Raw genomic sequence first — 23,797 nt, forward strand, 5'->3', positions numbered from 1 at the left:
CTGTTATCCATCTAGGACAAACAGTCTGGAAGAGGCACATGCCATACAATACATTCTCCATGAACCATTTAAAGGTAGCAAAAGGACTACATAATCTAAAGGACATTAATTAAAATTGACAGAACCTTTAGCCTGCTATAAAAGCAATTTTCTTCTGGGGTTTTTAGATTTACCTCCATGTTCACCTACACGCTTCAGATCAGCGTACAAATCCAGCTAGCCTTTCTTTAATATTGAAAGTACCCAAGCACTAGCCAAACGTGTCTCTAATCCGGTACTGTTCAGGCACAGAAGCCGCACAGAGTCCTGTCTTCCTGAACAGAGCTAGAATCCAATGACGGGAGGCAGTTGCTTCATTCATTACCCTAAATCCCTTCCTCTCCTCTGTTCGCTCCGGGTCATGCTCCCTATACTTGCTCAGGCTTGTCCTTGGCTTCTTGCTCTTTCTTTGCCTCAGTGGTATTTTTCTCTTCCCTCTTTCTGATCAGCCTTCCTCCCTCTCCATCAATACACAATAGTGCCAATATGTGTCATGTCTTGAACAGTGGTGTGCCTGTGTGATTTGGATGGAAACTGCTTTTGTTATAGCTTTCCTGCACTGTAGAAAAGTTTCATTATTTCTTATTTTCCTATATGAAAGCCTACTACTACAGCTAACAATTTTGGCAAGTCTGATCCCACCTGGTGGCAGTAGAGTCTGTATATTAAAAAAAGGATAGAAATCTGTTAAAGTAACTACTTAGTTATGTATCATTTTGATAGCGTCTGAACCCAATACTCTTTTTTCCTACAACAAATGATGGCAGAAGCCCATGAATGCTTACAGAGTCAGTTATTTCTTCCTGGCAAACTTGATTAAATATTTTCTTAAAGTGAAGACCACCAAGTTATGTGCTTGACCATCTTTGTATCGGTTTTGCACTGTTACATATTATGTCTACCAGAAGTTAAAAACTTTCAATCAAAACAAACACCATTGGCAGTGCAAGGGAAAGTTCTCTGAGCTGATCTTCCTGTTGTGTAGTCACAGCATTGTAATATGTTGATAGTCAGTACTACAACATGGTGCTACCAAACCAGTTTGTAGAAATGACTTTGAAATCACCAGAGCTGTTGTTTGTCTTCTGTTCTTTCAATTCATTTACTGAAAAACTAAAGTCATGAAGGCAAATTTACATGTGTCCTGCTGAGCAGGCAGCTGAACAAGGATAAGATAACAACTGTCTTCTCGGTGGGCAAAGGACAACCAGTTCCCCATGACCTTATTTGTTGGTAGTTTGGGTCTGGACAACTGCTTCACTTTTAATGCCTGGTCCATGTGAAACTGAGCAAGGAAAAAACCTGGAAGAATTGCCTGGCACTTTGCCAGGCTTTTACCATAAGGAGAAGCTGATCTCTGTAGCAAGTTGTAACTACTACCAGTCAAAATCCTTTCATGTTTTATTTGCAGGAGGCTGGCTGACATTTTCCTTTGTCAGAACAACTGACTCGGCCAGCAGATTTGTCTGGGCTTGTGGCAGCCATTTGGGTATTGAGGGAGAGGCCTAAAACTATATCCATCCTGGGGGAGTGGGGTAAAGTGTTTCTACCCAGGACTGTGGCAGCGCCTTGGAGCCATCTGGGTCATACAGAGGCCCAGAGGCAGGCAGAGCCTCTGTACAGGTATCTCAGGATTTTCTGTGCTTTGGAGCATCTGCTCGATAGCCTTAGCCTTCCCCCCGAATGGCACTGCAGGATGCAGAAGAGAAGTGCTCCTCTGTGTTCTGGGAGCAGCAGGCTCCTGCTTTTCCCTCCTGTTGTGTGGCTTCGTAACAGGCTGTGCCCAACCTGTCTGGGGCCACGTCCTACAAGAGAGATGCTTTGAGGTCCTGTCTCCAGGTCGTCCAGACAGGGACCAGCTCTTGCCAGTTCCCATCTGCTGCAGCTCCTTCCTGCGCTAGAAATGGAGGTGAAGGCAATGAGGATGGGCTGATGCTCAGGCTTCCTGCCTGTACGGCAGCAGGGCGCAGCGAAGGAGCACAGGGAAAGCTGGGAGCCACAGAGCACCCTGGCTCCCCACTCCAGGGGTGGCAGGCAGACTGGACCTGGTGCCGGCTCCGGCTGTGCAGTGGCAGAGGGACTCGGAAATGAGAGCCCTTTCTTTGTTGCCTGTGTTTCTATGGCAGATCGAATTGCAGCAGTGAGATATATTTGCCCCCTCTGCCTGGATTTTCCATTTTTGTAATTCCTCAGAGGTTTTCTTTTTTCCTGAACAGATATTGAAGGTATATGTATCCCATAGTTGGGCTATATAACAACCGTTTTTCTGAATGTCAGGTAGTTTTATCACTTTATTAGAAAGAGACTGAAGTTTCCAGGTGGATCATTTTATTTTACTTTTCCTTAAGAAAAGAGAAAGTAAGTACCATGTGTCTTGTCTGCAGTAACAACTGCCACACGTTCTTCTTTTAACAAGATTTATGAACAAGACAAAAATAACCAAGACAACACCTTCCCCAAGCTACAGAATACCAACGAATAGCATTAAAAATGAAGCTGAAAATATAGATTCCCTTGTGTACCAGGAGTTAAACTTCAAAAATCAATGGGGAGGGAAGTTTAACTGGCCTTTCTGTAGTATAAGAATACACAACAAAATCCCAAAAGTGGAATTTTTAAAGATATAAATATATGGGACAATTTTCGGGCAAATTTCAAACTATTATGTGATTCCCTTTTCTTCAGAATAGAGCTCCCATAAGGTGCTCTTGGAAAGGAATCCCTGAGTGTGGTAAAGATACTTCTGTATGAACCAAGGAGCAGCTTTTCAGAGTGGTGTATAGAAAGAAAGAGATCAACCAGCTTGGTCAGCAAGGATCCCGCTTTTGCTGTCACTTCTACCTTGAATAACTTTGGACATTTTTCTTACTTGTTCAGGCAAATTCATTTCCCAAAATATAGAGCTATTCATGTGCACAAGTGTTGGCAGGATCCAGGATCAGCAGCTACACAAATGTTGCTCTGGCAATGGGTTTCTAAGCGTTTGTAGAAAAAAAAACATAGAGCCTTGGTCCCCTAAGGTAGCTAGGTGTGAAATCCACATTGCTTAATATCTCTGAGGATCTGAGTGACCAGAATGAGTGCCTGACATTTTTAACAAAGACGTTAAGGATGTAGCCATGTTTCTAGCCATGTTCGTATATCCTCCTTATTTTGTTTTAGCCATTCGATATTGTTCTTCACCTGCTCAATTGACTGCTTCCTAGGTGATTCTCCTGCCCCAGCATTAGGATATTTCTCAAAGAAATTTTCCATCTGGAAAAGAGAGAGGAAAAGAATTGACATAAAGTAAATAATGCTGCTGTTGAGCAAATAGGTTTTTAAAGGGACTTGATCAAGGGCAGTTTTGTAAGAAAGAGATATATAAGCGACAGCCAGAAGCACTAGCATAGTTTTACAGTAATTCATGCTGCTCTAGGCATTTAGACAACAAAAAGACAAGTTTCCTGGCAAGTAGATTTTAAAATATGTTTTCTTAAAATAAAGAGAAGTGCTATCACTATACCTGCCAAAGCTGGAGATCAGTGTTGTAGGTTTGGGTAATGGTTACTATTCGACCAAGGTATCTGTCGTTTATAGTGAATCTAGAAAAAAAAATTAGTAAACAATATTGGATTCAAAAATAAGGATACATGTTTGAAAGGGAAGGCACAAATAATTATCTGAAGTTTAAAATTCTCTTTGCACTGCTAGAAAACAGATGCGCCTAGATTTCAGCATTTTTTGAAATACTTGAAAAATAGTATTCATATACAATATTTATACTGCTCTCAAATATGTCTACTAATGGAGCAATCTCTGTTGGGAGATGTTTTTATTAATTAGCAGCTTATTGTCTCATGTTGGGAGTTGGGTGTTTAAAGACATTTTGGTCCTCCCAGGTCTATTTCCCCCTCTGTGAAGCCAAACTGCTGAACAATGCAAATGCTGTCCAGTTCACAGCTCTAGGTCTGTGGGTACTCTGCTTCTGTGCCCTGACCTGGCTTTTAGAAAGGAGCAGGAAGGAGAGAGAGGTGTCACTAAAATTTTTACTATTACTTCTGCTGAACTTCTGTTACTGTCTGCTGGCTGCTGTTACCAGCTGGTTAATTCAGCTGGTTGTTGAATTAAGAAAATTCCCTATACTGTCTTGTTATGAAATCAGTAGAAAGAAACTTCTACATCAGAGTGGAGACTTGACTGCAGAGTACTGCAGACTTTTTCCGTGCAACAGCCAGAGATTTCTGCAGCCTTGGTAGAACTTTCTATACTTTTTAATCACCATTAGTTATCAGTGGTCATTTAGGGAAAGAATGATTTTCAAGTTAGCCGCAATGCACTTTTTCACAGCAGATGGCAATAACTGTGTTGAATACACTTTCAGTTCTCGTTATATAAAGAAGATGAGTATAAGGACAACTAGAAATTAAAGAAAACTTGCAAACTTTGCTTTTCCAGAAGAAAAGTAAGTAGAGGTTAGTGCTGAAAGTTGTATGATGAAAATAAAGCAAGCCATGGCTTTTAACAAGAAATACATATAGATATGTACTTAAAATTCTCAATAGGATCATTAATATACCTGCTAACTAAGTATTCCCAGTTGAGCCGTATCCAGTCCCAGGCCATTGTTTTCCCGTAGCTGTTATAGGAAATGTATCTCAGGACTGTGAAAACATCTTGACTTTTGATGAGGCTAGCGTTGTAAATATATTTCAGATACCTAAGAAAAATCCCATAAGAATCAATGATAATATTTCGTGAAAGATTCTGGAAAGCAAATGTTAATGCTTCCAATATACGCTTTGAGTCATGGTTGTAAGAAATAATGCAATGTTAATATCTATAATTGTCAAGTATTTGCCACCACCAATTTACAACTCATCCCCAGGCAGAGGTATTATTTTCTCAAAAGCATTTTAAAAGATAAAGTAAGCTGATCTAAAACATAATTATCTATTAATGACAACTGTATCGTGAGATAATTGTATCAAAAGAAACAAACAGTTAGGCATCTTTAGAAAATCAGTAGGGTTCATGCCTGTAAGTTACTTGAAAATTGCCCAAATCCATTATTATTTCTATTTTCTAATCAAGTAGTGAGAACAAGTTTGAATGGGTAGATACAGCTCAGCCAGAAGTGCAGCCTGTTTGGGTAGGCGAGCACCAAAAAGGTGCTGGGTTGTACCAAAAGGTCTGGTTGTACCAAAGGTCTGGGTTGTACCAAAAGGTCTGCACCAAAAAGGTCTGGGTTGTAAAGGCCTTGTGGGGACTGTAAGTGCACAGGCAGGTGGCTGGCTTACGCTGAAATCTGCACTGATGCTTTGTTGCTGAAACTCTTATCCACACAAAATTAAAACTCATTCAGGTATAGTATGCCTGCATGTGCTGCAGTTTTGCTTCCCGTTACAGTATAGACAGGCTAGACTGATCAAGTGACTTGCTCAGCATGCGCAAATACAGGGAGATGAGTTGTACGGTAATAACTTCTCAGCAGCACCTGGAGAGGAACACCTCTTACATTGTTGTGTGTTGGGGTTAAGGCTTATCTTCTTTTCTCCTATATGCAAGTGATAGGGACAATTTTCTCAGTCTGTCTGCCCTTTTTCCCTTTCTTGTTATTTTAATCATAAATTAAGAGACAGTTCTCCTTGCTTTACGAGGGAATTTTTGTGTTATGCAAATTTAGGCTGGTCTAGATAATTAGTTCATGTCTTAATCATGTCAGTGATTAGTTATTGAATGGCTTTAGTTTATGTGGTCACCAGAACTTATGAACCCAGCTGGCTTCTATCACTCTTTCAAATATTTTAAATCTCATTTTCACTGTTCTAGTGCCTTCTATAATTCCTTGTTTCATCTTGTCTTAAACTGGGAACTGTTTCAGACAGAGATTGCACCATCTTACGATATTTAGATAGGGCTCCAACGCAGTAGTGAATGACCCTGGTGAGGATGTTTGCCAGCATCTCGGGGAAGATATCAGCTGTGTTGAAGGGGGCTGGTGTGTGTTTGCAGAGCAGCAGCCTGGGAAGACACCAGCGCAGTCTGAGAGCTGGACTAGTGAGGGGCAGTATCTTAGAGGAGGCTGTTAGATAACTGGTCTTGAAAACCTATGGCATTCCTCATGCTACAATCTGACAAAAATGACAGCACAAGAGGGGACAGGTGAACAAGTAAAAGATGAATAGTTGCTTCTATAGGGAAAGAAATATCTTTGTGTATTTAAATCACCTGTCCAAAAGGGTGATGTTATTCACTGATGCCAGACCATACAGTAGCTTTTCTTTTTCTTGTGCTAATGCAGTATCTTGGTATTTCTTGAACATGTAATCCCAAGATGACTCATTGCCTGAGTTCTGCATCCCATAGCGATATACCAGGAGTCGGAGATTTACAGGAGGACTAAAATAAAGAAACAGTACTTTAATATTGTTACCCCTTTCCTGCTTGAGATCTGCAACCAAGTCACATACTGTGTTCTCCAGCAGCCACAAAAGCCGTGAGCACTCACTTTTTTCCTCCTAGCCATTCCTCGAAGTGTAGCGAAGCATTGCCCAAAGATTCTGTGTCGTCCACACTGCATGCAAAGTCTAGAACAGATGCACGAAGAAGCCTTTAAAAAGAGAGAGAGAGAGAGAGAGAGAGACTTTCCCACTGCTTAACGTTCCTTTAATCAGTCAGTAATATGCAATAGAAAAAAAAGACTGCTCAACCTTTCCAAATGGCTTCCAGAATCACTCCAGCCCAGTTGATTCACAATGGGTTTTACCAGGAAGCGAAAATAGTCCTGAGGTAGAGAAAGACTTTTGGTTCCTTTTATACATTTCATTAAATAATAGTATATTTGTGTTCATAGTTTTATTCACTTTCATTTTCCCAGAACTAGGCCTTCTTGAACAACAGATAACACAAACCCATGCACGCACAATCTTTCTGGACTAGCATAGCATGCAAAGTCTGAAGATGCTCAGGCACTCTCGCTTGCAACATTGATGCACAGATAAGACAAGGTCAGCCTGTTCTCTCCAGTCTTGCCTGTGCTCCAAAATGAAGGCAGGTGTCTGCGCAAGCAAACATGCCAAAGCTTCTTGCCAGATATAATGCTGAATTAAGTACATATTTATTTTAGTGACCATTAAATCATGTTCAGCTTCAGGTCAGCTGCCAAATTTGCTGACTGCCATGTTGAGGTATAGCTATCTTTCATGCTGAGAACAGGTGTCAGAGATTCTACTGTCCTATACCAAACTTTTTTATTGGATGCAGGACAGCCTTGACAAACAAATATCTGTACTGTGACTTATTGTGATGGATTATAAGAATAATGAGGCATAATTTCTTTCCTCCAAAAGCATTGACAGTCCAGGTAATTGAGAGATCAATACTAAGCAGTTTTCAGCATTTTTTTTAAGAGTACAATAACAAAAAGTAAATACTGACAGCTCAGCGGCTTTGAAAATCATTTGAACTTCAATGTTATTGCTTTATAGACCCTGAACTGTCAGATGCAGTGGTCCTGTGTCGGAATGGTTTTTCACTTCCTCACCTTAAACTGGAGATAGAGATTTGTATCATCTTCAAGCATGTCTGCGAGGTAAGTTACAGCTGATATAGCTCTATGCCAGGGTAAGTAGTCTGTTTCATTTGTTAGGTATTTTGTGAGCTCCAGGGCAACGAAGTAATTCACGAGTCCAGCTCTGAGGAAAGAGAAGACATAACTTCTGTTGTTTTAATGAGTACCAAGAATTTGCTTCTTTAACGATGTTAGAGTGCTATTCACTTTAAAAGGTCTGAAATTAATTTTGAGAGGGAGAAAAATAGTCTTCAGTGCAACTGGGGAGGGAGGTATTTTCCAAAGAGACCACTGAAGGACTACTGTTGTTAGATGGCCAACTACAGGAGCTCTGGTCACCACGAGGAGGCTGCCCATATTGTGGAGACCTGCGTGCCCAGAAGTGGGTGACCCTCAACTGTGTTAACTCCTGCCATACCAAAGGAATTTGCTGGTTCTGGAGACATCCTGAAAGACTGAGGAGGTTCAGCCTTACAGGCTGTTGCAGATCTCCTACAGTTTATCTCTGTATCAGCATGGCCTGGTGCAAGAGCTAGAAGTTTCCAAGCAATCTCTAAAACAAGAAAGCTGAGATAGTAACTTCCTAATACCATGCTATGCATTATAGACATACCCCTGATTTTCTGGACCCTTAGCTTCTTCTGGAATACCTCTGTTATTGTTGTCTACATGGCAAAAACACCCCTTTCTAAGACCTTCTCAATTAAAGCCCTCCTTCTTGGTCCACTGAAATGAAAGGGAACATTTCTCTTGACTACACTGGTGCTGCAAGTTGCCAGTATATACTTGTATTTGTGCCTTTTGAAGAGCAACGTAAGCAGAAAAACAATTAAAACTTGAAACAGATTTAAAATTCTTCCAACTACCTGAGCTAAGTTAATTCTAATTAATAGACAATGGAAAGTGAAAAACTTGTATTGCGGTCCCTGCAGTGCATTAGTTTACCTTGCTAAAGAAAAGGCATCATCCAAAATCCCTGCACGGTCAGCAGCTGAAAATCTCTATATGGAAAGAGGAAGAGAACGATCAGGAATATATCAATGATTTGCTGGAAGAATAGCATATAGAGACCCTATAAGAGACCTACTCTTATAGGTTAATTTCATGACACTCACTGTATGGTTGTTGACCAGAAGAGTGGCTAAATTGGCCCAGTTTTGACTATTATAATTCACCCGATAGAATCCAATGTGGTCTGAATTAATTTTCACAAAAGAATTGGGAAATGATGTTATTGTAATTCCTGCAAAACAAACAAACAACGATCACTTTGCGCATCTTATATGACTCAGAGAACTCACTGGAGATGCTTTGACTCCAAAAGTAATCTTTGGTTTTAACTAATGTCAAAATAAGATCCAAAGCTTAATTTTAGTTGTCTTTTTGAAAAAAAAGACGGTATCATAGACATTAGTGGATTTCAGCACTTGCCTCAGAATACTGGATTGTGGTAATTACTTGGGGCCAGCCAGTTTAACTTGAAAATGGCAATCACTGTGATTAGGATGAAGTTGGAGAAAATTATAGTGTCATTGTGAAAAATGAAAAAATTTGCAAAGAAATAGTTCTTTCTAATTTCTTTTAAAAAGATCTGCCAGTTTTCAGTTCATGATTATTATTCTTAAAGTTTTCCCATTTTATCCTCTATTTGTTTTGTTTTTCAGCTTATTTCCATCAACTCTTTAACTCTTTTTTTTTCTCTGTACACTTCTCCGATTGAATTTTCATAGCTATAGATGATGGAATTGCAAAATAGGTTGAGACTTTACTCAAGCGCTCATATTTAAGGAATTTCCAGTTTAAATGGAACACTTGAAAAGATGTTCCTTTCTCAAAAATTTGGCTTGGTCCAGCTGGCACTACTGGTTATGAAAGTTCTCTTCCTGTGCATTGAAAACAGTGGTCTTTAATCTGCGGTTTGAGGTTGCTTGGGAGTTAAAAGAACTTTTTTATTTGAATGACCCATACAAGGTCATTTTTTCCCTATGCTTGCTGTTTGTCCTACTATCCAAGATTTTTACAGGTATAGAAGTGAGCAGCTAATCATGCAAGCAGGCCTTGCCAAATTAGTTGCCCCTCAAGTTAATAGCCCCATTGTTTTGCGATGTGGAAGATTCCTTAAATCAGCATTAGAAAATATGTTTAACCATTTGTAGCTCTTTTCCCTTCGCTTAATCTGACTCAGATTGCCTGTTTACCATCCCACAGAGGTGTTCATCAGCTTCCCGCTTTACCCCTTGTCTTAGCCTCAAGAAACATACATGTAAGTCCCACTGACTTAAGTGCATTATATAATTAAGCACATGCTTAGATGCTTTCTTGAATAGGACTGTATTTAAACACATGCTTAAGCACTTTACTGAATCGGGCCTTAATTGAAATAACAAGTATATAAAGGAGGAGTAATCCTATACCAAAAATGGCTACTAACTGCAGCACAGGCAAGCGATGTGCTGGTTCCCAAATCTGAAAACTGAAAAGCTTTAAGTTAACTGTGTATTTTATTTCTTGTTGAGAGCATTGAAAAGCTTTACTTCACTCATTAGTCTTAAAAGAAGTACAAGGGAAGTTTACCTGCAGAATCTGATTTATTGTAGAAAGTATAATTCACTGAGCTCCCAAGTCCCCATTTCACTGGAATATTCCATTTGTAACTGAAATTATTTAAAGAGAAAAAGAATCAAAAGACATTTGAAACCAAACACTAAAAATAAAACCTTAATATATCTTTTTATTTAGTTTAATGTGTACATCTTGTTTTTTGAAGCCAACTATGTCAGTGTTTGGGTACATAAATAATATATACATATCTATCAATATCTGATCAAATATCGCTTGTAACAAAAATAGGCTTTTTACCAATAGCTGTTGTCTATGTTGTAAAAATGCTCTCTAAATAATGCTTCAGGGGACTCTTCTAGCTAAAGCTCTGTACTACGATATTCTGTTCAGGCAAGGGAATGTCAGCTATTGGTGTGGTATGACTAGGGCAGTTATTTTCCCTGTAAAGCAAAATAAAAGGTATCAAGTGTCTGAGCGTGTTTGTGCTCTAGAGATAGGGAATAGCAGTAGCTTGTCTTAATGCTTTGTATTTACAAATAGTTTTCAAAATGTGTCTGGTAGACTGAGCAAGGAACTGGAGTAAAGTTTTGTCCAGTGTCCAGTGCAGATGTATGAGTCAAATTAATATTGTACTTTGTTAATTATGCACTAAAAGTTTAATCTGAGAGCAGCGCAGTATATCAGGTTTTTTGGAAATCAATGGAACTGCTAGGGCCACATCCTTCATCCCCTGATGCTTCTGTATGCTGAAGAGGGTAATAATCACTCACAATCGAAGAGAGATTGTGTGATTGAATTTCTGGTATGCTACACTGTGTAGTTTATTATTATAGCTGAGAACATGCAGCCTCGTTAAGTAATATCTTCATGTCACATCAGGTAGCAATCTAGCAGGGCACAGAGCAATTAATGTAGCAAAAAATGATTATATGTGGATGGGTGTTCTCAGTGTTAACATTTATATATCTGGGGCTCTGTACAGACAACAGTTAATCTTCACAGCGCTCAGGATAATGTTCAAGTATTATTTAACCTTATTAACGTAAGGGAAAACTGAAAGAATTTAAGCAATACTGCCATACAGTCCAGAGGACTTGCCTTTTCCAGCCTATTTTCCTTTTCCCAGACAAACATAATTCTTCCACTGTTAAGCACTGAGGGCCAAACATGACCTTACACCTCTTGCTGAGAAATTCCTTGAATACCTAGGCACAGGCTACTTAGTCTGGGGTATGCCCCATGTCCAAACTTCACAGAGACGTGCCAGCACTTAGACGTTTGGACTCGGAAGGGAGCCATGGCACGGCCTGCCCAAAGCTGTGATTGGACGGTCAGAGAACTACAAGGCAGGGCATGATATTGGCATATTTGTACAACCACCTACATAAGACTGGTGAAATGATTAAGTCCTTTTGAGCAGTCAGCTGCTCTTCCATGTTAGCATATTGCAATCCATCCCAGGGAGACTTTTCTTCCATCTTAAACATCCTAGTGACAATCCTGACACATCCTGGAAGCCAGCAATGAGAGGTGTGCTGCTGGACCTTGTACTAACAAACAAAGAAGGACTGGTTGGAGATATAAAGGTTGAGGGAAGCCTTGGCTGCAGTGACCATGAGATGCTGGAGTTCAGGATCCTGCAAGGAGGAAGCAGGGCAATAAGTAGGATCACAACCCTGGACTTCAGGAGAGCAAACTTTGGCCTCTTCAGGGACCTACTTAGAGGAATCCCATGGGTTAGAGCCCTAGAAAGAAGGGGGTTCCAAGAGAACTGGTTAATATTCAAGCACCACTTCCTCCAAGCTCAAGAGCAGGGCATCCCTCTGAGGAAGAAGTCAGGCAAAGCGGGCAGGAGACCTGCATGGATGAGCAAGATGCTCCTGGCAAAACTCCAGCAGAAGAAGGAAGTGTACAGAATGTGGAAAAGGGGACAGGCCACTTGGGAGGAATACAGGGACGTTGTCAGAGTGTGCAGGGATGCGACAAGGAAGGCTAAGGCCCAGTTGGAATTAAATCTGGCAAGGGATGTCAAGGACAACAAGAAGGGCTTCTTCAAATACATCAGTAGCAAAAGGAAGACTAGGGAAAACGTGGACCTGCTGCTGAATGGGGTGGGCACCCTGGTGACGAAGGATATAGAGAAGGTGAGTTACTGAATGCCTTCTTTGCTTCAGTCTTTACTGCTAAGGCCAGTCCTCAGGAATCCCGGACCCTGGAGACCAGGGAGAAAGTCTGGAGAAAGGAAGACTTTCCCTTGGTCGAGGAGGATCGAGTTAGAGATCATTTAGGCAAACTTGACATCTACAGATCCATGGGCCCTGATGGGATCCACCCATGAGTGCCGAGGGAGCTGGTGGATGTTATTGCTACGCCACTCTCCATCATCTTGGAAAGGTCCTGGAGATCAGGAGAGGTGCCTGAGGACCGGAAGAAAGCCAGTGTCACCCCAGTCTTCAAAAAGGGCAAAAAGGAGGAGCCAGGAAACTACAGGCCTGTCAGCCTCACCTCCACCCCTGGAAAGGTGATGGAACAGCTCCTCCTGGATGTCATCTCTAAGCATGTGGAGGACAAGAAGGTGATCAGGAGTAGGCAGCATGCGTTCACCAAGGAGAAATCATGCTTGACCAATCTGATAGCCTTCTATGGCGGGATGACTGGCTGGGTAGATGAGGGCAGAGCAGTGGATGTTGTCTACCTGGACTTCAGCAAGGCTTTTGACACTGTCTCCCATCACATCCTCGTAGGTAAGCTCAGGAAGTGTGGGTTGGATGAGTGGACGGTGAGGTGGATTGAGAACTGGCTGAATGGCAGAGCTCAGAGGGTTGTGGTCAGCAGTGCAAAGTCTAGTTGGAGGCCTGTGGCTAGTGGTGTCCCCCAGGGGTCAGTCCTGGGTCCAGTCTTGTTCAATCTATTCATCAGTGACCTGGAGGAAGGGGCAGAGTGCACCCTCAGCAAGTTTGCTGAGGATACTAAACTGGGAGGAGTGGCTGACACACCAGAAGGCTGTGCTGCCATTCAGAGGGACCTGGACAGGCTGGAGAGGTGAGCGGAGAGGAACCTCCTGAAGTTCAACAAAGGCAAGCACAGGGTCCTGCACCTAGGGAGAAATAACCCCAGGCACCAGGACAGGCACCAGGGGGTTGACCTGCTGGAAAGCAGCTCTGCAGAGAAGGACCTGGGAGTGCTGGTGGACAACAAGTTAACCATGAGGCAGCAGTGTGCCCTTGTGGCCAAGAAGGCCAATGGTATCCTGGGGTGCATGAGGAAGAGTGTTACCAGCAGGTTGAGGGAGATGATCCTCCCTCTCTCCTCAGCCCTGGTGAGGCCGCATCTGGCCATACTGTGTCCAGTTCTGGGCTCCCCAGTACAAGAGAGACATGGCACTCCTGGAGAGAGTCCAGCGGAGGGCTACCAAGATGATGAGGGGACTGGAGCATCTCTCCTCTGAAGAAAGGCTGTGAGAGCTGGGCCTCTTCAGCCTGGAGAAGACTGAGAGGGGATCTCATCAATGTGTACAAGTATCTGAAGGGGGAGTGTCAAGAGGATGAGGCCAGCCTCTTCTCCGTGGTGCCCAGCAACAGGACAAGAGGCAATGGGCAGAAACTGAAACACAGGAAGCTCCGTCTGAACATGAGGAAAAATTTCTTTACTGCGAGGGTGACAGAGCACTGGAAGAGGTTGCCCAGAGAGGTTGTGGAGTCTCCTTCCCTGGAGATGTTCAAAACCCACCTGGACACGATCCTGTGTAACATGCTTTAGATGACCCTGCTTGAGCAGAGGTGTGGGACTAGATGATCTCCAGAGGTCCCTTCCAACCTAAACCATTCTGTGATTCTGTAATTGCGGCAGGAAAACCTCAATGTTCTTTACAACCCTGGGTCAAGTGAACGGTGGTTAATTTCCAGGAAGTATCAAAGTGAAGGCTGTGCTCCTTCTTCTACCTGAATGTAAGCTCCTGCTACCTCTGGGAAGAATGATTAGCTGTTGTTGTATATCTTTTAAACAAAAATATTTCAGCAGATTTATATACTTTAGCTTTTACTAGCTATCTCATGGAACATCCTGCCATGGAATTTAGAGGGGTTATTGTTTGGCCAGAAGCCTCAGCATTGTGCTTCCCCATGAGAAAGCCCATAAAAATTTTTTTTAAAACTCTTATTTTGTAAATGCATTTAGTGGGGGAATTTTATTTAGGTTTCTTTATATGTTCCTGAAATCGCATACGTAAATACTTTTCCTGAGCATTAGAAACAGTAACTGTGTCCTATTAACTGTCCATATTGAAGATGTGTCCCTGACATGCTATACTGTAGCTACATATTTGTCCAGCAGCACTATTTTAAGAGCACAAATTTTTGACCTTGCATTTCTTTTGAGTGCCAGTGTTCAGTAGGGGACTCTTTCAAGCCAGACATGCTGCAGGCAGCTGGGAAGACCATCCCTGCAGGGTTCAGAGAATAAAGCACACACAAGGCCTGGAGTTTTCACTGCTTAAATCAAAATCGCACACTTGGAAGTGAAATGGTCCAGTTATATCTGGGGTATGATGTCTTCAAGAGCTTCCTCACCCCTATCTGTGAAGGTGGAAGGAGGAAATAAGGATTTTCAATAGACTGACTCCTAGGCAAGGGAGTAAGTCTGTTCCAAGGTAGATACTATCGATATTTGTTACTATAATAAGATATACTAATGCATTTCACTTCTAAGTCATTTATAACAACTACATATTTAGCAACAAATTCCCCTGTCACTTTGGGAATGGCAGGGGCAGTGCACAGCTCAGCTTCTTGACAGGTTAAGGTAGGAACTGTGCTGGGATTTCTACTCAAGGAATGACAAATGGCAAGGTACTGTAATTCTTGAAGTCAGGTGAAAGCAAGATTCCTGAGTCTATACCTCAGAGCATAGTGCAGTAAGCCAAGATTTTTAACATGAGGCATTTTAACTGAATAGTCTGTAACACCAGCCTTCATATGGTACAGGGTTGGAGTCTGAAGCTAGAGTTGCTTCAAGTCTGCAAACTGTTTTGCTGTGTTGGGAGAAATAAATTACAAATACGTAGGTAACTCTCCTATTTGAACTCTTTTGATACCTATATCTATCTGCCAATACCATGCATTGCTTTTTTTTTTTCCTTTAATCGAAAGGAAATAAAATGACCACAACACTTTCTTCATTCTTTCTCTGTTCTCAGTCTTTGTATTAAAATAGCCACTAGAAGCTAATGGAAAATTCCATTTGGGTAGCTTTAGTTCTGATTCAAACAGTTAAATTTTACTAGTTTAATTGTATTTGGTTAGTTCAAATGAACTAGAACTTTTCAAACGTGGGTTACTTTGAATCTCTTTCACTGAAATGTTAGCAAAGTTGCATTGCCTCAGAGCTAGGGCTGGCTAGGAGGATATACAACGTCAGCTCTGATCAGTTGTTCAGCTGGTTAACTTCATTGTGTAGCTGAGCCCTTTTCCCATGCCATTCCAATGCACGGGCAGGCATCATCTCCCCTCGTGTTAGTAGTCTGTTAATTAACAAATATGGTCCTCTGCAGTATCCCACCTGTCTTGAATAGGGTGGATGGGTGTCTGAAGCTGACCCTCTGGCCACACAAGGGCCCAAGATACCTATCTTTGACTAAGTAACTATCTTTTACATGGCTAAAATTAGCCAGTACAATCCTGAGCTAAATAGGAAAAAACAGCTCTTTAGGAGGATTGCTAACCCTCATATATGACCAGCTATTTTACAGTAATTCTTGTTAATTAAGCCACATAGGTAAGACACTGCATTAGGATGTATTGTAATTCCTGTACCATATGGGAAAGGGAATAAACTATCCTGGTATAAAATACCTGCTTTCTGAGAAGAAACAATTTTGTGTCAATTTTTCTTAGTCTGACAGACTAAGTGTTTCAGTTTGCAGTTGTTGAGCAAATTGCTTGTTATCATCTGATCTGTCTGTGCACGGGAATGAGACCTTTGGAGGGACCCCAGCCACTCCTGTTCTGCTGTGTTTGAAGGAGAATCCTTGAGACAAGGGGCTGAAGGAGTCCTAAATTTGAAATACTTATATCTAACTTTCCACTAAGTTTTGTTTTAAACACAAGTGTTGAGAGTAAGTTTGTCAAGAACAGGTGTAACACTGCCTTTTTTGTGTGTCAGTAGGAGAGAGTATCTGTACGGTATTTATACCTTTCTGTTTTGGAAAGACATTTAAAATAGGATCTTACCTGAGATCAGAAGGAGGATAAGAAGCATTTGCATGGGGATCCAAGAGAAAACGTTTCTGTGTGAACACTGAATTAATTCCCATCTCCAAAACAGGATAACCCATCTGCCTAGTCCATGTGTCCATGACTTCCTTCACAGGTTTATTACTTGCCTGGGAATGAAGGGAAAAGGTTGCAGTGAAAAAACAAATTCAAGCCAAAGTGGGAAAAAAAGGTCTCTGACATTGAGAGGAGGAAGAGCAAAAAGGAATGAAGGAAAGAACAAGTTCAGCACAAAAAATGCTCCATTAAATCCTTTTATGGTGCCTGTCATAGAAAGCAAGAAAGAGCTGGAAACTCAAACATATCCAGAGGAAATGAGTATGTGAGCAGGAGTTTAGGCAGTAAGATAGACAAGAAGTACTCAGCACCCTTTGAGGTCCTTTGCGTGCTTCTGAAGAATGAACAGGACAAGACATAGAGGACTAACGGAGGCTTTTCAAAGCCAGAAGTTCCCTTGCAGCATTCGCTGTCCTGAGTGTGAAGGAGGAGCCAGGATCAGTAACAGCAGCCACACTAATGTAAAATCTGATCCATTCCGTTGACCATGAACTTGTATTCTACAGACTGAAGCTGGAAAAAGCTGCCAATGGCCCTCCCTCAGCCTGCTGTGTGGGAGAGAAAGAAGCTAGGATGCCTGTTCCCTTCTTCAGATCGAGTGTGTGAAGTGAAGATACAGAGTGCCAGAGGGAGAGCACGGATTGGCAGGGAAGACTCTGGGACCAAGGAGAAGTTGGGAACTGGAAAGCAGACGTACAACTTGGGCTGTGTGAGTGCCTACCTTGGGAGAAGGAAAGGAAAGGATATATTTTGTCAGGTTAAGAACCTGGTAGTAGGCAGGTGGGCTTTAGGGCTAATGACATGGGAAGAAACAGCCTGGCCTCAAGGAGAAGGAAAGACCAGAGAATGTAGGCAGAGCACTCAAAATCTAAAGGGACAGAGATGATAAGCACCAGTAATATTTGCTGATGAATATTGTCAAGAGCTTTCCATTGGCCAAATCAGTTAGACATAAGGGAGAGTACAGGTGTGCATGGGTGTGGTTGGTGAGACCATGAAATTAGTTTGAATTGTTGGGGGTTGTTGCGGGGGGAAATCCTCTGAGAAGCAGGCTTGTTTCTTATTCCAGTCCCCACACTGCTCTGCCAAAAAATGAAGAAATAATAATGTATTTGCTAGAAATAAGTTGTGTTGGAGTATGTTGGGAGGCTGCCTAGCTTGTGATCTCTCATTGACAGAAGAGCTTACAGAATATAAAAAAGTTTAGGAAATCCAAAGCAGTAGGGTGAGGTCTGAGACTTTTCACTAGTAAGGATTCAGATTGCTGCGAAACATACCGTTTCCATTGCTGCCCAGAAATCGTCTGTCTTGGCATTCTTGAAATAGTTGTCCTTTAAATATATCTAGAGAGAGGTAGAAGACTGTGTGAAAATACTACCAGCTCTTTCTTCTTCACATGTGAAACCAATACACATATTCAAATAGGATCAGTTGTGCACAGTATGTACCTATGAGCAGTAGTATTCTGAACCTGGAGGAAATTTGAGCTAGACAAAGGATGGTTCATTTCCTTGGCTTTTGCAGGCATCATTCACCGTATTGAGTTCCCGTAGGATATTCCAGGAATATTTTAGGCTGTTCTAAAACAATAGGGTGTTCTAAACAAGAGATCTAGCCTCTTTATTTCATAAGTACAGGAGGGAGGCAGTTGCTTTAAGCGATGTTTCTAGCTTTGAGTAAGCCAAAAACATGGAGAACTAGTTCCTCAGAGAAGTATTGAAAAGGTCAGTCAACTGAAGGGAAAAAAAAGAGCATTCCCTATTGATAATACAGTAGGCGTGAAAGTATGTAGGTATTTCACTCAGGTATAGTTATTTATATACATGCATACATTTATACATAAATATATATATACACATGTTTCCCAGAAGAGAACTCCCCTTTTTATGAACCACTATTTTAGTTTAAATGTCTATTTCAAAAAGAAAACCAGCGAAGATCAGAATGGCACCAGGAAAGCTATAGTTGCTTGCTGGACAGATATTTTTGGCTCTATGCATAAAGTTCCTCCATAAATCTGTCTTGTATTACTGCAGGAGGTTAAATGGATCCATATTAATCTTATAAAGTTCCCTTACTTTCTAATGTATCCCATAACATTAGGAGTCAGGATTTTTCCAATGTGACATTAGTATGAAATACATTTGTGCCTGAAATGTTCTTTGTATTTTATTCTAATGGACAAAAGGGTGTACAAATGTACAGAATGTACATTTCTGTCTAACTAGGGAGGTTGTTAGGAGATAGCTATTTCAGGAGATTTCAGTAGTTGTCGAATCACAGTGGAAGTATGAAAGTCTGTTCACCTCTGAGTTATGATCAAAATGACTTTTGCAGGGATTATAGTGGCATTCAGCTTAGTATTTACCCATCCTAAACACTAGTCCCATCCTGTGGCTTACCTAGCTGCTCAACATGCCTTTTTTCCTATCCTGTTAGCTGGACTCTTGTAATGTTTAGTCAGTAGATGGTGCTATTTGTTTCACTGTTAGCCACAGCTATGTTAGCCACTTCTGCCTTCCTGGAGGCTGGGCAAACAGGAATTATTAGTCTCTTGTGGACAGGGTCTGTGTATTTTCCTGTCTTGTAGAACTGTCCTAATTGAATATATGCAAGGAAGAATCAGGGAAAATACTACAACTGTCCTGTAACAGCCCATGCTTTCCAGAGGGGAGGGAGATAAGAACAAATTGAGTAAACCTGTCTTCAGAAACTTCAGATGTCAGCTCACAGGAAACAACGGATAACCTTCCTCTTTCAGAAAGAGGCTCCTTTCTCCCATTTTTCTTTCTGTAATTTTGTAGCATCGTGTTTTTCCTCTAAGAGAAAGGACTCTGAACTATGCAATATTTTCCTTTTCTGGACCTGATTACCCCGGCTTTTTGGGACCAAGGTTCCCCTGTGTCAGGTCCTTATGTCTGTAAGAGATTCCTGCATAACAGGCTTGGGTGAACTGGTAGACAGTGGCACCAGGAAGCTGTAAAAGTGCTCTCCAGCTGAGTGAGGAGAGCCTGGCTGGCAACAGGATAAAGAGCAAAGACAGAGTCGAGGAGGTTTCTGTACTACCAAGTTGTCATGAACAGCCTTGTGGGCAGACTATCGAATCATCCTGCGGTTGATGTTCCTGCTCTGCAGGAGCATGAACTTCCCCTTGACGCTGTCCAGTCGGCACTGAAATGAATTATATGTTTCTGCTACTAATACTAGGATCTGTGATATTCACTTTCCTGAATATCAGATTTGCAACTGCCATGTGAGGATCAGCTGCATTTCTGGCATGCTTTGGTGCCTGTCATACCTGACACCCTTTCTGGAAGAGGTCTGGTGTCAGCCAGTCTTGAAGCATTCGAAGAATCGACGCACCCTGGGGACAAAGGAAAAGAGATCAAGGTCATGCCACGCAGCTGTAACACCTTTTCCTTCACCTACAAAGTAACATGTGAATGAATGTTTTGCATGCAAAGAACAGAAGTCATTCATGTGGCTAAGGAAGTGTTTTTTCCTAATTCCTTCACAGTGCAGCATGTCAGCCTGCACGAACCCTAAGTTTAATTCTGACTGTGAAAGTTGGTCTTCAGTCCCAACCAGATGCCCTCTTCTGAATACAGCTGGGCCAGTGGAAGGGCTCCTGAGTCCTGCTGCTGGGGGCTACTATCCTACCCACCTGCCAAATGCTGTATGAGCACTCCTTCTTCCACCTCAAATAATGCTGGCCTGATGGCAGCAGGGGAACTAACCCCATCCAGCTGGACAGCCTGAAAGAAAATGACTTCTGCTAAACACCCAACAGACAGGGAACTCCTGGATTGGTGCAAGTCCACCGCACTGCGTATTGGGAATGTCTCATCTAAAGATTCACAATGAGCTTTGCTGAAGGTTGATGTAAGAGTTTTGGCCTCTGAAGGAGGGTAGCATTAGGATCAGCTAAGTTACTTACTTGGATGACAAAGAAAGAAAAGAATTAGGGCCTTGAAAAAAAAGAAAGAAATAGAGGGAAAACAGGACAGATAAGTAAGAGTCAATGTGGGACAAAGAGAACAGTATGGGCACAAAATGAGGGAAAACAAACACAGTGCAAACCCAATCTGAAATACAAAATAAGATTTTAGGATTAGTATATTTTCATTTTCCCAACTAAATGAAAGGGCAGCTGAAAGCCTAGTGCTCTGAACAGTTTAAAAATCCAGTTGTCCCATGAAAACAAGAGCATTATCTGGATCCTCAGTAAATCCTGTCTCCCCTATTTACATGTTGGAGAATAACAACTTGGCTGCACTAGTCATAGTAGAGTAACTGAGCAGACTGCTTTACAGACTATTGCCATAGATTCAAGGTGGTCAGCAGACTTTCCTGATACACTAATTTAACATATTTGCTGTGAAATAGGTTCCCAAATGATCCAGTAAAATTTAGAACAGACGCTCATTGGTGATATCCTAAGGCTGCTTACGATTAGCAGTGATCATAAGGCTGTTTGTGTGCACTAGGACATTTCAGTTCCTCAGCTTTATCTATCAGCCACTTCTTATCTGATGCCACCTCTCACAGACTGTCCCCTTGCATTTATAGTAAGAATCAGAGTAGAGCTCTGCGCTTGTGCATGTGTTTAGGGGGCAGTGGAGATTTCTTTTGGTTTAAATTGCAATGAATTTTCATCTCCTTGCATCTCCTACAATTGCTTTTCAGTCTCTTTCCCCTACTCCTGTCACTCCACTATAGTCTGACAGAGTTTTGAAGACTGTTTTTGAGGAAAAACTCATGCTAACAAAATCACTGATGATGGAAACCATGGTGTTTTCATAACTTTGTCCTTTTCAATTATTTGGGGAGGTTTAGTGGAGTAGCCTTGTTTTGATTAGCTGACCTTGTCTGGTGGTGTTATGTATGTGTGTTTGTTTGGATGTTTTATCAACACCCACATAACTTCTCCTAGAGAGTTGTAGTGATTGCTAGGTGTATTACAAGATTGTATATGGCAGAAATGTGGGAAGTTTAATCCTAAACTTCTTTAGTTGGGAGGTTTTAAAAAACATGGGGCTCCCAAAAGCATGTTTCAAGGAGAATATATTTAAATATTTGTTTTCTGAAAAGCTAATCAATGTCTGACTTCCAAAGACAGAAAATCTTGTTGTTATCTTTACACAATGTGTCAAATTAAGAGAGATTATTAAACTTGAAAAAGAGGCAAGATGCAGTTCCCTTTTAAGTGCAGATTAAAAATATATATATATATTGTATAGTCACTAACTCTACCTAGTGCAGCTTTCCTAGATATGTAATGCCCTACTGATCTGACAGCAGTTAGATGTTCACTAACAGAATACACTATAATGACTCCACAGCCCCTCAGGCAATTCATTAGAGTTTTAGGATTGTATGAGCCCTGTAATTGCTCCAGTAAAACTAACAGAGAGCATTCCAAGTTATGCTTTATTTGTTTATTGATGAATATTACCACAATAAGATGTTTTTAGAAGAAAAATGCTAAAGAGAAGCCAAAATAAAGCCAAAAAGAAACCAGTTTATTTTGTTAAGTGTTTATAAAAATATATTGACAGTAATTTGAGCTAAACCTATGTGAAGACTTTCTTATTCAAGCCAAATTATATTCCAAGTACACTGTTCCCAAACAATGCACAAGTTCTCAGGTGTTTTCTCTTAAAAAAGTTAGTTCATGTAGCAATTATCTAGGCCCAAAGAGATGAATTAAAGCTAGTATTTTTTTTCCATTGTTTTTTTAGACCATGCAAGAGTGTGTCTCTTGCTTAGCTCACCACTGAAATATCATATTTTGGTCCAGAGTATTTGATTTAGCTCTGTATATTTCTTGACTTTTGTTTAGTTGGATTTAAGAAACTCAGTGTTACACAAGGTAGGTTTTCACATGGTTTATGATTTGACTGTGAGGCATTTATGATGCAATAAATACTGATTGTATTGCTGAATAGAGGATTTAACGATTGAAACAGATAACTGATGGAAATGGTTCAAGTCTAGCCAATAAAAGTAATATCTATGACTACAAATTTTAGCTAAAGCTGGAATCAATGAAATACATACTTTATGCTTAGCAGGATAATGGGAACTTGGAGAGAGGGAACAAGCAGGATGCAATAACAGTGGATTTTGCGTGTTCTGTGGAAACTATTGTATAGCATCAGACAGGAAACTGATAGGGTCATACAAGAAGCTGTCAGCACAAATGTGTTTTATCAGGGTTAGACACAGCATGGTGTTGGAGATGGTTGGTTGAAGAGAGAGTGACCAGGGTCCCAGCTCTTCCATGACCTTGGTGATACATGTGGTGCTGAGAGGGAAGAGAGATGAAGGTGCTTTCCTCCTGTACCTCTCTATTCTAAATGCACCAGAAACCCCCCCAAAACAGAAGCAGCACTCTTGTTGGCGTGCTTGAGTCAAGGAAGTCTTCTGGGCCCGGTGACTCCATCCTAGACACTCATGGAAGTCAACAGAGGTTGAGAGTCCCAGAGAGTCTTGGGCTAGGGTAGCCCATATTTGCTAAGGCTTCTAGGATGGCTCAAATACTGTGAGCAACATGAGACAAAATTACTTTCGCATTTTCCCCTACTTGATTCCCTGACTCGCTTCCTCAAAATGGCAGTCATACTTCCCCAAAGGTGGGACAGGGAAGTGAGAGAGAGGGAATCCAGGCATCTGCCCTTGCACTAGATTACATGGCTTGGCGTAATTGGGCTGCCTCAGCACCTGAGATGATGGGAGAGGGGTGTGCTTACTGCCCTGTTTAGGATAATTTTAAAACTGCCAACCCTAGTAGCAGGGACTGCTGACCCTGTGATCTTCCTGCTCTGCTGTGAGCTATGCGCAGGTTAGCATGGCACACAACAGCTGACTGGGGCTCTGGCTGCACCGCTCTTCTCACAGCTGCTTTTGTCTGAATCATCATTGGCAACAGTAGGGAACTTCCCAGAAAAGAGGTTTGTGTAGACATCAGACTATGTGGGTTAAAAATTATGATTATAAGCTCCTCTGCCTTTTATCTCCTCTCCCAAGCCCCTGCTTTCCTTGTAGCCAGAGTTACACCAGGAGGCCTGCCTACCTTACTGTAGGATATCCCATCAAACACAGAGGTGATTTCAGCTGGAGATGACACATCAACCACAACTGGGTGCGAAGACAGTAAAGAGTCATCCTTCATTACAGGAAGCATATCATCAATTAAAACCTGGTCGAGCTGAGAAAAAGTTGATGTGAGAATAGAAACAAAGGCAGAACACCAGATCTTTCTTCACAAAATCAGTAGCTTGAACTGCAGCTTCTCTAGAGGGGAGGCAGGTGGAAA

At 41.5% G+C, this 23,797-nt stretch overlaps 1 protein-coding gene across 1 annotated transcript in view; it reads right to left on the reverse strand.

Annotated features, from left to right (window-relative positions):
• Positions 1–2,312: 2,312 nt before the first annotated feature.
• Positions 2,313–23,797, reverse strand: part of ENPEP (glutamyl aminopeptidase) — a 38,983-nt gene continuing 17,498 nt past the window's right edge. The window contains exons 7-20 of the mRNA XM_068941866.1: positions 23,555–23,689; positions 19,778–19,843; positions 17,757–17,822; positions 16,381–16,532; positions 10,166–10,245; positions 8,707–8,834; positions 8,537–8,592; positions 7,565–7,715; positions 6,732–6,805; positions 6,530–6,631; positions 6,250–6,420; positions 4,598–4,738; positions 3,545–3,623; positions 2,313–3,294 (exon numbers count right to left, since the gene is read on the reverse strand). Coding sequence (XP_068797967.1) covers positions 3,145–3,294; positions 3,545–3,623; positions 4,598–4,738; positions 6,250–6,420; positions 6,530–6,631; positions 6,732–6,805; positions 7,565–7,715; positions 8,537–8,592; positions 8,707–8,834; positions 10,166–10,245; positions 16,381–16,532; positions 17,757–17,822; positions 19,778–19,843; positions 23,555–23,689 — 1,551 coding nt within the window. The 3' untranslated portion in view covers positions 2,313–3,144. The remainder of the gene's footprint in view (positions 3,295–3,544; positions 3,624–4,597; positions 4,739–6,249; positions 6,421–6,529; positions 6,632–6,731; positions 6,806–7,564; positions 7,716–8,536; positions 8,593–8,706; positions 8,835–10,165; positions 10,246–16,380; positions 16,533–17,756; positions 17,823–19,777; positions 19,844–23,554; positions 23,690–23,797) is intronic.

This window comes from Struthio camelus, chromosome 4 (assembly GCF_040807025.1).
Source record: "Struthio camelus isolate bStrCam1 chromosome 4, bStrCam1.hap1, whole genome shotgun sequence".
Taxonomy (NCBI): domain Eukaryota; kingdom Metazoa; phylum Chordata; class Aves; order Struthioniformes; family Struthionidae; genus Struthio; species Struthio camelus.